The sequence below is a fragment of the Phodopus roborovskii genome, unplaced genomic scaffold, assembly GCF_943737965.1.
Source record: "Phodopus roborovskii unplaced genomic scaffold, PHOROB, whole genome shotgun sequence".
NCBI lineage: Eukaryota > Metazoa > Chordata > Mammalia > Rodentia > Cricetidae > Phodopus > Phodopus roborovskii.
The window spans coordinates 28342621-28357397 of NW_026126434.1; the positions used below are offsets into that span (position 1 = coordinate 28342621).

General features: G+C 56.2%; 1 protein-coding gene across 3 annotated transcripts in view; it reads left to right on the forward strand.

Annotated features, from left to right (window-relative positions):
• Positions 1–1019: 1019 nt before the first annotated feature.
• The window catches only part of Grm4 (glutamate metabotropic receptor 4), a 79554-nt gene continuing 65796 nt past the window's right edge, over positions 1020–14777 (forward strand). The window contains exons 1-2 of one of the 3 annotated variants that reach the window (XM_051187175.1): positions 1020–1059; positions 10997–11878. In XM_051187175.1, the coding sequence (XP_051043132.1) occupies positions 11360–11878 (519 nt within the window). In that variant the 5' untranslated portion in view covers positions 1020–1059; positions 10997–11359. Of the gene's footprint in view, positions 1060–1620; positions 1733–10996; positions 11879–14777 lie in introns of those variants that run through there. The other 2 variants (XM_051187176.1, XM_051187177.1) reach the window with 2 other exon arrangements.

Below are 14777 nucleotides of genomic sequence, written 5' to 3' on the forward strand. Positions count from 1 at the left end.
GGTCCAGGCACGGTGCCAGGCACTGAGAAAGATGGTCCACAGATGCAGCACTGGCCTTCATGGGTCTCCAGAGCTCAGGTGTAGGCTGCCTTGGTGGAAACTTGCCAGGGGAGATGCAGACAGCACAGGAGCTCAGTCCTTGCTGCCCCCAGACTCTCCCAGCAGTTCCCTAGACTCTTTGGAAGTCAGGGGTCCAGTGGCCAGGATAGCTGAATGCCCCACGCCTGGGCCCAGTGAACTCCAGGTGGCTCTCTGCAGGTGGGCAGGGGCAAAGGAGGCCCCTGGCCCTCTCCAGCTCTGTTATCCCCTCTCTCCTGTCTCCCCAGGACAAGGCTAGCCACTCCTCGGGGCTCCCCAGGAAGCCACATCTGCAATCTGGGCCCAGCATTTGCAGCTTTACAATGATTGCATGGTCTGTTCCTGGCTTCCCTGGCCTATGAGGCACCCCTTCGGAGACAGCCACCTGCCAACTTCTGGAGCTGAGGGACTCTTGGGGCTAGCTCCGGGTCACCTGTTACACTGTGTTCAGTGGGTTGGGGGTGTCAATTGTTCCCCTGGTCTAGGGGCGCTGGGGTGCCAGAAGTTCAGGGATAAGAGCGCTCTTCCCCATAGGCCATGAGATTTGGGGCAGGTGGAGTCGCCTCCCCGGGCCTCAGTTTCCATCCTCAGCAAGCTTGTGTCAGGAGTGTGCAAATGAGCATGCCACAGGGGGGCATATGCCACGTGTGTGCGCGGCTATGAGAAGGGGCCCCGCGGGTGGGGGTTCCAGTGACGCACCGGGTGGGTGTAGCACGCCCCTCTGCGTCCCTGAGCTCTGCTGTACTTTGCCGGGTGTGTGCCTGGAAACTGGGTTCCCTGACCCTCGACCCATGGGGGTGAAGAGGGGTTTTCGCCATATCTTTGGGGTGCAGAGGTGGTGAGATGGCGCGCGCATGGGGCTGGGTGTAGGAGGGAAGGCTTCCTGGAGCGGGTGACAACGGGGTGCAGTAGGAGCGGGAGCCGCCAGCGGGGCGGGCGTGGAGGGGTGGCGAGTCCCAGCTTCCGGAGGTGGAGGTGCAGGTGTGTGTGGGGAGAACCCGGGCGCTCGCTCTTTAAAAGGCTGGCGGAAGCGTGGCAAGCTCGACCCGCACTCGCCTCGCGGCTCAAACTTGCGGGCTGGACTCGCGCGTACGGTGCAGTAGGGCGGTGGGCGCCGGGAGCCGTGAGGCCCCCTCGGCCCTCGGCCCGCGCAACCGGCGCTCGCGCCCCTCCCGCGCCGCCGGGTTCCCTGTGCCTGGCTCTCACGCTCTCATTTTCTCCCCGCCGCTGCCGCCGCTGCCGCTGTCAGGTGCCCGCACCCCGGCCGGCTGCGCTCGCTCTGCAGCCCCGAGCCTCGGCGCACGCAGAGCCCCGCACCGCCTCGCCCGCGCTCTCGGGCTCCACGGCGGCGGCAGTGGCGGCCGTGGCGGCAGCAGCACCGGCGCTGTGGCTGCCGCTCCCAGCTCCAGCTTCCCGGGCGCCGCTGCCGAACGTTGCGCACTGCTCCGAGGCTCCGGCCAAAGCGGCCACCAGCTCCTCCCCGCCGCGCCCGGGACTACTGGCGGCTCTGCGCCGGGCTTGGTCCGCAGCATCAGCGCCGCCCGCCGTGGCCCGGGCTCTCGGCACCGAGAGCAGCTAGCGGCTGGCGTCCGCTTCCCTGCGCTCCCCGAGTGCAGCCGACCCCCGGCCGCAGCGTTCACCTCGCCGAGGCGCGGTGAGTTGTGGCCCGAGAGAGCCGGCGGAGGGGACTATGCCCTGCCGTCTCCGGGAGCGCGGACTGCGGTGGGGACCCCCGCGTTTGGGGAGGTGGATTCTACGAGCTCTGTAGTTCCGGGAGGAGGGCGCGGAACCCAGGTACAAGGGCTCCCCTCCGGGCCGGGGCGGCCTCTCCGATGCCCCCTTGGGGACGGGGCACAGCTGTCTGCGGATCTGAGGGAACATGGGGTGGGGGCTGTGACCAGCTGCATTGATGACAGGTGGAGTTGGCCCCGATGGGGAGGGTGACACCCGCGCGCCCCCTCTGTGGAAAGGCTAGGTGGTGGGGGCGCGGGCCGGGGTGTGCGCCTTTGCCCCGTGGTCCTTGGCCAGAGGGCAGCGCCATCCCCACTCTGAGGTTCCCTTCTCTGGGAGCCGGGTCGGCCCCAGCACCACCTTCGCCACTGGCTGGAGCCGGAGCGCCTCCCGCCAGCAGTAGCCGCCTTGGTTTGCGGTGGCGCTGCAGGTCCGGGGTCTCTTTACAGCCCTGGGACCTGGGGTCAGGCTTTCTTAACACTTGGGGCCATACCTTCCCCCGAAACCCTGGTGAATCGAGTGTCTGTAAGGGATCTGTGTGAGCACTCGTGTGGCGGGGGAGGTCCCTGCTTCGGGGTCGGATCCTCGCGACCGCGGGCAGCCGTGTCCCCTCCCCGCGCGGGGGCGGGGCCGAGGTGGAGGCCCGACTGTGCGCTGCGCCCCCGCACCTCGCACTGTGAGGTTGTTTGTGCTGAGCTGGGGCAGCGGCACAGCAGCGGCGGGGAGTCCTAAGCCCAAAGGACCAGCGCCCTCTGCCCCTAGCCCTGGGCGACACTCTCAGACAATCCTTGCTGTAGGGGGTACCTGGTTTCTTCTCCTTGCTCTCCTCACTATCCCTGACCCTGGCCAGGGAGAAAGCTGGCTTATGGAGACACCCCCTGAGCTGGGCTTTCAGGGCTAGGGTACCGAACCACATGTGTGGCAGACTCACCGCTGTGAGTCTGGCAGGAGGTGTGGCGTGTGTGTGTGTGTGTGTGTGTGTGTGTGTGTGTGTGTGTGTGTGCGCGCGCGCGCTCACAGTCACCCATCTACTCTGGATGGTTGGACTTAGACAGGCAGGCCAGTGCTCTGAGGGTGTCCCTTCTGAGCACCTCGGGCCACTGGAGGTCTGTCTCTGCAGCAGAGCCTAACATCTAACCAGCCCTGGGGAGAGGACCTCCCTTCTCATGCCAGCCCCCTACCTCTCAGGGTAGCTTGGTTTTGGCCCTCTTTCCCCTGGCAGGCCTTTGGCGAGGAGCTGAAAACTTAGTTGTAGGGGGTCAGGGGTCGGGTGGAGGGGTGTTGTCACAGAGGACAGGCATAGGCAGGCTGTAGGGGCTGTGGGCATTAGTCCTTAGCAGAAGACTGCTTCTTGGAGGAGCCCTCAACCTTGGTCAGATTCTTGGGACCTTAGGGGATGGTGCTCGTCCCTTCCCTATCTCCTCTCAGCCCTGAATTGTATGCCTGCCCTCCTGGGGAATAGATGGCTACAGTTTTCCGGGACTCTTATTGCCTGCCTCCTACCACTCAGGGACAAACATCCCCAGAAATGATCCCTCACCCTGGAACTTGGCAAGGTTTAACCTAGAAGAACATTCCATGAATGGTAGATTTCCAGACATGTTCAGGGAGGGCTATGGGGGACACTCAGCCTCACATAGAACAGGCCCTGAGCTGGCAGGGAGGTAGGAATAGGTCAGGAGTTGGACAGATTTCCTGGTCTCTGACCTAGCTGAGGGTTCTCCCCTCCTCTGACCTGTGCCATGGCTTCTGCAGTCTTCTGTTGGAGGGGCATGGTGTCTCCAGGAGCTTGGCAGACAGCCTGTGATGGAATAGTTTTCTGGCTAGAAGAGCCTGGAAGGCTCTGCGCAGCCTTGTCCCTGTCCTGAAGGCCCCACAGCCCAACCTCGGAACTGCTGGGCCATCTCTACCCCAGGGACCAGCTGGTGGGAAGAACATGAAGCAGAACCTATGGACCCAGAGCCTTGTAATTACAGCTGACAGGCCTGTCCTCTTCCTACAAGCTCCGAGCAGCAGTCCCTAATTACCACCCACCCCAAGACATCTGCCCACCCCTGCTGTCCTCCTCCTCACGCCCAGAGCCCAACTTTCCAGTGGGCAAGCCCTGCTGGGAGACTGGGCAGCTGGGTTGGCAGCACCTGCTTCTGAAAGGTTTGCCCACTTCTGCAGAACCATACCTCATGGCACCTGGAGAAGGCAGGAGGGACTGACATCCAGGCCCGCCCTGCTCCTGGCCTGCAGAAGGCCTGCTGGCTGAGCAGACCCACCTGAAGAAGAGGCATCATAGCTTGGAGTGGGGACAACAGCTTTCTTTCACTCCCTATGAGATCTTGTTTCCAAGAGTGTCAGCTCTGCCCTAGTCAGTGGGGATTACCAGGAAATGAACTGAGAGGAAGCTGCTCATTTGGCAAGCCCCAGGTACTGAGTTTGGATGCTGGCACCTGTGTTAGAAAGCAATATGGTGATGTACCTGTAACCCAGCACTGGGGAGGCAGAGGTAGGTAACCCCTGGACTCATGGCTCAGCCGGTCTAGCCTAACCATGGGCTTCCTGTGTGGTGAGTATGACCCTGTCTCAACAAATAGGGAGGAGAGGAACTGAGGGAGACAGCTGCTGTCCACTTCTGGTCTCCATATGTACACAGGTTTGCACGTGTATGTACACCATCCATACACACATACATCACCATCCACCCCATGTTCACAGTGGGGCTGGAGAGCAGCCTCCCCAGTCCCTTGTACTTGTTGTCTGGCTCCTTTTCCTCAGCAGCTTTGCTCCTGCAGGGAAGGCTGTAAAAAGGACTCCCAGAGAAGCAACTGCTGGCTTCAAGTTGGCCTAGTCCATCACCCATCCCCTTTGAGGCCCGTGAGCCTGCAGGCCAAGAGAGGCTGGCTTATTCTTGTCCTCCATTTTTTTTTTTTTTTTTTTTTTTTTTTGGTAAAACCAGCACACTGAGTAGTACAAGTCACCCCTCAATGAAAGCTGATTTCTCCCATCGAAGTGTCATCCCATGAACATCACTTCACAGCAGAGTCATGGTGGCAGCTAGGTGCTAATATGTGTGTGTATGCATATATTAAATGAATCTGGTAACTCAGTGGATAATGATATTATCAGGATCCTGTTCAATTAAAGTAGATATTATCTGTAGTAATTGGGAAATGACAGCCCATAATGACAGCCTGTGCCATTTTAGGCCCTAGTAAGAGGGTCTTAGTTAAGCTACCACTCTCCTGGAGAAGGCAAGGTCATAATCACTGGGTCAAGAGTGTTAACTATGGGACCAGGAGAGATCCTGGCCTGCTCCTGTGGGTTGTACTAAGGCACACGTGTGTGTGTGTGTGTGTGTGTGTGTGTGTGTGAGTGTGAGTGAGGCATGGGGCCTTTGGACTCTCTGCTTGCCTCCCCACATTCTTGGGTGACATAAACCAACCCTTGTACCTACTGGTTGTTGTGGTTGAGCTTGTAGTTAAAATCAATGCCCTGGATGCAGGGCTGTCTTTAGGTTCAAATTGAGATGAGAATCACAGAGTCAGCCTGAATTCTGCAGCTCCTGGCAGGTACTGTCTGTCACAGACATCATCATGGCCACTTCTGGTCCATGGCCTTTGTGTGTCTGGCCTAGGGATGGCGTCTTGTTTTCGGATGTAGCTGTGTCCACAGCTCTGAGGCAGGATGAATCAGATGGGATAAGCACCTGGCTCTAGGCAGTGCTTGGACCTGGGGTATTGGGTTAAGAGAGAGCACAGGGACAGGGAGGGCACACTAGCAGACAGGGCCACAGCAGCACCAGCTGTGGACTTGGGTCTTGTGCAGGGAAGCTAGAGACCATGGCAGCATTAGGATGGTGCGATGAGACAGGAGGAAAGGGCTGGGCTGTGGACACTGGACCTGAAGGTGGAGGAGGCAATGTGGTCTTTGATGTCCCAGAGAAGGTGAGTAATATTTGCAGGATGGATGGCTGATGCCTCGAGCTTGGCAACTGGCTGAACACTGGATGGGACTTTCTTTCTGCTGATGTGGGCAGCTGTGGTCTTCACAGGTGGCTGTACTGGGCTCAGGGTTCCCTTTCACTTTGTTACTGAGCTCAAAGCCCCAAATTTTCTGTCTGAACAGTGGCCATGGAGTCTGAGTTGACCTTAGCCAGTCACTCTCTCTGACTTTGTCCCATCAGCCACCCCTCTGCTTCCCCCTTGACCTCTGAATATGATGTCATCCTGCTGTTCCTTGACAAAAAGCTAAGCACCCACCTCAGGGCCTTTGTCCCTGTGGCTCCCTCCTGGCTTCTGCTCCAGAAGCCCACAGAGCTTAGCCGTCCCTGCTTTACTTTGTTTGAATGCAACTTCTTAGAGAAGCCTCATGACCCTCTTCCCAAAGGACTCTTCTGGGATCCTTCCCTGACCCTTCTTCATCCCTAGTATCAGATGCACTGGTATGTCCCTGAGTCACAGCTGGGTAGGACACACTGTGGGTTCATAGCCCATATTTGAAGGCCACCCCCAAATTACTGGCTGGTCATGGCAAAACGGACCGCAGTCTGGTTTGTTCATGTGCTGAGTCCTCCAAGGACTGCAGATGTTGCCGCTGACTGTCCTGGGCCCTGCCTCAGTGGAGTCGCATGGCAGGCTCTGGGCGGGGACCTGTCTCTGCCTGTCATTGATTGAGCATGTTATATTGTGTTCTGAACCGTGGATGAAGGATGAAAAGGAGCTGGTCACATGACCCTAATGTGCCACCAACTCCCAGCATCAGCTTTAGCATGAGCGAGACTGTAATATTTGTTTCAGAACTGGAGAAGTTGGGGCAGATTTCCTGGGGCAAGTGGGCTCTCCCTGACCATTGGAAGGGCAGAAGTACAGGACCAGGGATGCCATGTTTTCCTCTTCCCAATTCGCACTGATATTTAGCTGAGGGTTACCCTGTGTACTTCCCATCCCCTACCCGTTCTGTCTTTCCTTCACACCCATTTCTGCAGGGCTTGCTGACAACCAATCACCTCTGAATCAGGCCTGTGTTCTTGCAGACCTGAATGGAGGGATGCCTGGGGGTGTGGACTGTTCTAGGACTTGGCGGGTTCCCAGTCTGGGAACTTCAGCTCTTGAGCTGGGCACCAGAGAGGCACTCTCTGTTACCAGCCCATGGCTGTGGGTGGTGCTAAGGGACCTGGAGAAGTGCTGAGGACTGACCCAGAGCTTCTCTTTGGAATAAATCTGTCAGCTGGGTGGGTAGAAAGTTCCAAATGCCTTGGTGCCTTGGCCCTGCCTGTCCTGTTTACTTCCTGAGACCCTTTACCCCAAGTTCCACCTTTAGAAACACCAGTATTATATTGTGTATTATAGGGCCTTGTAAATACAGAGCAGGCCCCTGGGGAGCAGTGCAGGCCCTGGGGAGCAGTAGCATCCATTCTCCATACCATGCTGAATGTAAGGCTGCCATGCCAGGGTACAGAGGCCATGGAGGACACAGCCTGATGTCCTCGTGTGGGAGTGGGGTGACTGCAAAACTGCTCTCAGGCAGGCAGGGTTGTTGTGGACTTCCCACTGTGGGGCAGGGGATGTTTTGAGTGGTTTGCTTCCAATTCTGGGCATTGGCATGTCCCTTGGGAGGGTACTGATTCAAAAACCAATCCTTTGCGGGGTACCTCTCTTTCATTTAGCCTTTTAGGGTGTGAGATGTGGGCCAAGAGAGGTCTGCACAGTTGAGCATAGTTCCTGCTCAGCCATTCGTAGTCCAGTTTTCTGAGCACCTGGCTGAGTGGGAACCAAAGGTATCCAAGGTAGGACAGGTCACTGAGCTGATGGAGTAAGGCTCAGGAGAGCTGAGGGTATGGTCTGGGCTCTAGCTTTCTCTACGGCACCATAGGGATAGCTTGGCCCCCTGAGTGCCCACATCTCTCCTGGGACACAGACCTCAGAGGATCAAGTGTAGTGGCTTCCACCTTGTCCTGTGACAAGATTAGCCCTCTTTCTGCTCTCAAGTCTGGTGTTTTGTTGGTTTTGGAAGAGTAGAAGGCAGCCCTGTGAAGGATGACTGGAGTTGGTTCTCCTGGCTGGGTTGTTGCTCTGTGGTCTGGTTACCCCTGGATTGGGCCATGCCTGGGGAGGACGATTGAGATCAGAAAGGCAAGATAGAACTGCTTGAGAGGACTTGGCATGGCCAGTGAGACAGGCTCCTGAGCCCTCCCTGGTGATAGAACCCCTTAGTTGGTCCTCACCACCCAGGTTGCAGTCCATCCCAATTACCTCTACATCCTCATTCACTGCAGAGAATGCTTCTGCTTGTGAGCTAATGCTATCATGTCGGGGGGGGGGGGGAGGACTCTGTGCTCTCTGCTCAGCTCCTCCTCTGGAACTGTCAGTGTCCACCCGTGGGAGGGGATGGGGAGGACTAAGCCAGGGACAGTGGGAAGCAAGAAGGGAGAGGAGGGAGATGCTGGACTTATAGCCATCCTGGTGGCTCCTTCTGGGGAGAGGTGCCCCATGTTGCCCCATTTGAGCTTCGCTGTCTGTGTGTGTGTGTGTGTGTATGTGTGTATGTGTGTGTCTGTGTGTGTGTGTGTGTGGTCTGGGGCCTGGGGAATGGACTTCAAAGAAGTCTCTTTTCCCGGGCAGGTGGAGACCTAGGTCCCCAGGGCTGTGTTCTGCTTCCTTTCAGGGTATTTTTACTTGCCCCTTGTTTCTGTTACAGCATCATAAGATGGGGGTGTGTGTGAAGCAGGTATGTATGCCTATCCCCTTGGAGGAATTAGAATCTGCATGAGGACCTGTATGGCCAGGGCTCTTATCCTGGGAGGGAATCCATGTGGGAGCCGTGGCAGAATCAGGGCTCCTGATTCCCGTCCTGCCCATGTTGGGCTTCCTTCCCTCATGCCCTGATCATCACCCATACCTGTGGGTGAGCATTGAGCCTCTAGGCACTGTCAGTGAACCCCTGGAAAGGGCTCCAGGCCTGGGTAGGGCCACTGTCACAAGCTGTGTTGTTCAGGCTACCCGCAGTAGCTGGCCCTGAGGTACTTCATACTCAGTCAGGGTGCCAAGCCCCCTCCATGTGCCACTCACAGAAACAGCTGTGAACTCAGCAGGCATGAGGGACTGCCCACCACAGCAGTGGAGTGACCACAGCATAAGGCAACTTGCACATACACTGGGTTTCTGGGCTCTGTGTGGCTGAAGCACTCAGTGTTGCAGCTGGATGACTTGACTATTCTACCCAACCCCTGGCAGTGAGCTGTGCTCCCTGCACTGCCCCCCTGGTTGTCTGAACTGCTCAGTAACACCCTGGCTCTGCTCGGCACATCCATGCCCTGTCTGCACACAGGTATTTCAGTGACAACTGTACATGTCCCCAAGGGGCCAGTATGGTGCTCAGACTGTAGCCTCTCCTAACTGACCCAACTTACATATCTGAACACAAGAGAGACTCAGACAAGATGTGCCCACCTGGCAAGGCAGGGCAGGGTTCTAGGACCCCCGTGGTGACACCCATCTCTTTCTAACTGCTTGTGAACTGCCTAGTTCCCCATCCAGCCATTCCCACAATCACCCAGAAAGTGATCCCATAAAGCCATTCTCATGAGGGGGTGAAGGGCAACAGCTCTGAACAGAGGTAGCTTTGAGACCACCCCAAGGTGCTGGCTGGGGGTTTAGCACCAGGTCCCTGGGTCTCAGAGAAGGTGGTTCTTCCAGGTTCTCTGTGTGCTCTGTTTCTAGACCTGAGGCATCTTGATCTGCTGGAGGACTTTGAGAGCTTTGTGGGTGGTTTTGGGCTACCAGATCACTGGCAGAGCAGGGCTAGGTGGGGCCATCGCTAGAGTCTTGGCTGCCAAGAACCTATTGCAGATGGAAGATTTGAGGTCTGGGCTTGTAGCTCAGTGGTGGAGAGCTTGCCTAGCATGTGCTAGGCTTTGGGTTTAGTCCCTATCCCCCAATACTTAGTGTGAAGGCTCCAAAGCCAGAGAAGCCTAGAAGTTGAGGCTGTAATCCTGTCATCCTTCTTCTCTCTCCTTGGGGCTTCAGTAAGTGGACTGGCAAGTTGGGGAGGTGTGGCTCCCAGATTCCTGCTGGGCCTTGATGGAAGCACCTCATTTTTAGGGGAATTTTTCAGTCCAGATTCTAGCTCCTCTTCTCATTGCATGGGAAACTGAGGCACAGAGTGGCCAAATAGCTAGCTGCCCTTCACTTGACAAACCCTTGGAGAAGGAGCCCAGCCTTGACTCAGCTACCAGCTATTTTCCTGGTGGCCTCTGAAGTAGAGAGGGGAGGCTGCTGGCTTCAGCAGGGAGGCTGGAGGGTGTATAGAATTCCCAGGGGAAATTAGCCCAAATTAGCTGTGAGAATGAGGAAGAGCTCTGTTTTTTCCTCTACCCTGCAGATAAATATTTAATCACAACCACAACAACGATGACAATAATATACAGGGGCTCAGGCCACAACCCGAGCCCCACTGGGAACAGAGGAGATGGAGAGAGGCCAGAAGAGACTGAGGCAGGGGGAGGGGCAGGAGGAAGGAACCAGGCTCTGCCCTGTGCTTGGGCACTTGTGTGGCTGGGGTGAGCATGTGGAAAAGTGGTAACTACCGTTGAACCCCAGATTTCCACTTCTTCCTGGCCTTTGGAGTTGCAGCTCCTGGCCTGGGCCCAGTTAGCACTCCAGCTTTCCTGGGCAGGCTACTCTATCCTCCTGGGGTCTTGGCTTCCCATCCTGGACTCTGGGTCCCTCAAGCACTGGGAGCCCCAAACAGCTGTTTCTTGTTCAGAGCTAAGGTGGGAAATATCTGTGGAACTTGGCATAGACTTCCACTGGGGCCTCAGTTTTTTGAATTTAATTTAATTTAATTTTTTTCTGTCATGAGTTTGGACTGACAGGATTGTATCTTGCTATAGATTCCCGGGGACCCATTCCTCCCCAGCCATGCTTGCTGTTCCTAGGAGTCCTCTCTGAGAGGTCTGGCCTGTGAGGGCAATGGGTCCAGTCCAGCAGAGGTCTTTAAACATGACCCAGTTTCTGCTCCCAGCTCTGCATTTCCTCAGGAGCTGGGAGGAGCTGGGCCTGCAGCAGTGAAAATCAAGTAGAGATTTATGGCGTCTTTGGCGATAACCTCTGGGCTCCCTCTCCCAGGCTCCTGATGAGGAATCAGAATAGTAAATGTCTTCTTCGGGCTGGGTTGATAGTCTCTCTCTCTTTCCCAGGTTGGTAGCAGTCATTGGAGCTGTTCTCCTTGATGCTAAGATCCTGCCAGGATAGGAGCTCACCTCCCTTTCCACAGCCAGACATGGCAATCTGGCCTGCAGGACATGGGGACAAGGATCTGAGCCTCCTGTAGCTCCGACCACTTTCTGTCATCTGTGGATTTGGCCCATGTGGGCCACTGAGCTCTGTTCAAGTATCAAAAAGGAGCAGGAGGGATCTTTGGAATGGGCCAGTCCATTGGCTGTCTGCAGCCACTCTGCTGCTGAAGCTGTCCTGCTCATGTGTACCCAGGTCGTGGGACCCAGGGCCTGCTAAGGCTAGGAGTGGGACCCACTATTCATGGGTCTCTAGGCCTTTTCGAAATGTCTGGGAAGGGAGGCTGGGGCTGGTGGTGGGCCCGGCTACCCCTTTGTCTGCTCCTTAGCCTTTGTGGCCCCTGGGTGCCTTCATCCCTAGGGAAGCCCAAGGGCCACCCTCACATGAACTCTATCCGCATTGATGGGGACATCACTCTAGGAGGCCTGTTTCCTGTCCACGGCCGTGGCTCCGAGGGTAAAGCCTGTGGGGAGCTGAAGAAGGAGAAGGGTATCCACCGGCTGGAGGCCATGCTCTTTGCCTTGGATCGCATCAACAATGATCCGGACCTACTGCCCAACATCACGCTGGGCGCCCGCATTCTGGACACCTGCTCCAGGGACACCCATGCCCTCGAGCAGTCACTGACCTTTGTGCAGGCGCTCATCGAGAAGGACGGCACAGAGGTCCGCTGTGGCAGCGGTGGACCACCCATCATTACCAAGCCTGAACGAGTAGTTGGTGTCATTGGAGCTTCAGGGAGCTCTGTATCAATCATGGTGGCCAACATCCTCCGTCTCTTTAAGGTTAGTGCCCTCCATGGCCCAGGGTGCCTGGCCCATGACTCCTTCCTCCTCCTATTCCTGACTGTGTGGGGAGAATGTCTGAAAATGGAAGCTGCTTTCTTGGCTCTGGGGCCTGATCAAGTGTTTGAAGCTTGGGCCTGGTGGCGTGAGGGTAGGGCTGAGAGATGGGGCTCAGTTCTGAGGCAGCACCTGCCTTAGCTCCTCCTGCAGACCCTGAACCTGGAGGGGGCTGGAAGTGTGAAAGAGCATCAGAGAGAGGCAGACAGACAGATGGAAGACAGCTGGATCGATGGAAGGGCAGACAGACAAAATATAGAATAGAAACCACAGTGTTGCAGATTGCCAGGGGGATAAAGCAAGACTTTTGTTTTGACATTGTTTTCAAATAATTGCAATTCTCAGGAAAGATGTGTTTTTTTTTTCTGGTTAGCTGAGGAAGCCCCTGGTGGCCCTCCCATCCTGCCCTTCAGTTCCGGCTAGAGAAGAGTTTCCTGGTTTTCAGATGGGGGCAGGATTATGGGCCCAGGGGAAGAGGGAGCCGGCTAATTTAACCTTAACCTGGTTACCCAAACCTAGTCCTGGCCTCCCTCCCACCCTCCCCTCTGCCCTCTGCCCTCCTCCTTTACATCTTTCTCTTCTTCCTTCCCAGCCCCTCCCTGCCCCCTCCACCACCTCCCTTCTTCTCTTCCCGGGGCAAGAGCTGCTGATTTGCAATTCAATTGGAGCCAAGTGCTTGCTAAGCTGCTAAAACAACTGAAAGCTACTGGGGAGAGGGAAGAAACGTTACAAGCATTTTACCAATAATTATGCCCAGCCCCCCAGCCCCAAGCCTGCCTCTCTTCTCTTCTGGTATGAATGGTGGGGGAGAGGGGGAAGAGAAGGAAGGGACCAGAAGAGGTCACCGGTCCCCTCTAATGCCCCTCTAGTGTCCTTTTGCCCTGGTCTCCAGAGCTTGCTGAGGCCCGGGAAAGGCTGTTTGAACCACTTGGGGTGGGAGGAGAGGAAGCCAGTCCCTCTCACCCAGAGCTCGTGTGTCTAACTCTGAGGATGCATCCGTGAGTGGGCCTCCAGCAGGGGGTGAATAGATATGAAGCTCTCTGTTTGGTGGGGTAGATTTTAGCCATGGCTAATCTCAGGTAACGCTGCAGGGTGCATCCCCTGCCCACATCTGCAGCTTTCATAAATGTGTGTGCACACTGTGTGTACCTGCTGTTGTCCCAGGGTGGCCTTTTCCTGGGCAGTTGGTTTTTACTTGATTTGAGTGTAAGGGCAGCAGGAAGCTCGGAGGAAAAGATGCTCCAGCAGTGGGTATTTCAAGGGGTCCCTGGGGACCCGGTTGCCCTGATCTCAGGGTCCTGCATTGGAGTGAACTGCCTGATTGGATCCTCCCATGCCTCCAGCCTCATGGAGAAGAGGGGACAAAGGGAAAACTGGGGCTAGCTGTCCCAGGCCTGCTTCACTGATGACTGGGACAGCTGAGTCATCCAGGCTCTGCCAGGCCTGGGAGGGAGGCAGTCTGGGCCACCCAACTGTGCTCCCAGTGATGCTGGCCCAGCCTCCAGCTGATAGCAAGTGAGCCTTGCATGGAATCCTGAGACTCTGCTCCTCCCAGTGCTCGAGTGAAGGGCCCTCCCAGTATCCACTTCACCTTTGGGATGGGGGAGCCCCGATTTTCTGTGTGCTGAACTCACACATGTTAGACTTATAAGCACATTCTCAGGAACACATGTATCTGGGAACAAGGTGCACAAGGGGGTGCACCCTTTGAGATGGGGGTGGCTGGTATTTCTGTGCTATTCTGCCCAAGGATGGGCACAGTTGGTATGATAGGAGCCAGGGTTCTGGCTTCCTTGTTCCTTGTCCCGCTGGTCAGGTGTGAAGAGGCCTGTCTGCTTGGTCTGTGCCTATGTGAACACAGGGATTGGTATGCATTGTGAGGTGGGCAGGCTGCATTGACTGCTGGTCTGGAAAGAGAGGCAATGGGGGGCATCCAGAGGCTGTGGTCTGTGTTCCCTGGGTCCCTCTTAGCAATGTTAATGGTCCAAGCTGGGACAAGAGGCTTCTTCACTAATGAAACTGATAGAGACGAGAGCCTGGATCAGAAACTTAGAAGCCATTTACAGAGGCAAGAAGGTTAACTTGGGGAGGGTGGACAGGGCAAGCTCAGAAGCAGAGATGGCTTTCCAACTCTGGGACATGTGGGTGTCTGTTCCCCTGTGTGTGTGTGTGTGTGTGTGTGTGTGTGTGTGTGTGTGTGTGTGTGTGTGTGTGTGACTGCCTGGCTCTGCCTCCCAGTCAGAAGGAGACTCTTTCAGGGGGATACTCTCCTTTCCTCCAGGAGGACAACCTGCAGGGTGCTCTTGGGAAGCAAGGAGCCAGCTCCTCCATGTTTTCTGTAGACTGCTAGCTCACACAAACTGGTACAAGGTGGGATGGGAACCTTGCCGTCTTTGGGCAGATGCCTGACTCTGGGGATCCACAGGCCTAGCAACCACTTACATCCTGCTCAGTCAGCTTTAGCTTGGCCTGTTCTCCCAAGGGACAGGGTATAAGTGTGTGGAGAACAACTTGCCGAGGGTCCAAAGTCTCTGAGGAGGACGTGGTGTGGCCATGGATACCATGTGATGGTGACAGGATTACCCCTAGCCAGGGTCAAGCTTGAGGGTTAATCCTTGTCCCTCCAGAGTCATTATAACCCCACTTACTGTATCATTGACACCAGAGTGTGAATGAGCCAGTAGGATCTGAGAACAGAACAGGGTGGTCAGGAGAGGGCAGGCACTAACCTGCACTGAATTTCTTTTGCATGCCAGAGTTCTGAGGCCTGGATGAGAGGTCCATCAGAGGTTGGGCATGCTGCTCAGCTTTAGTTTGCCAAGTGTATATGACAGCTGCCCCA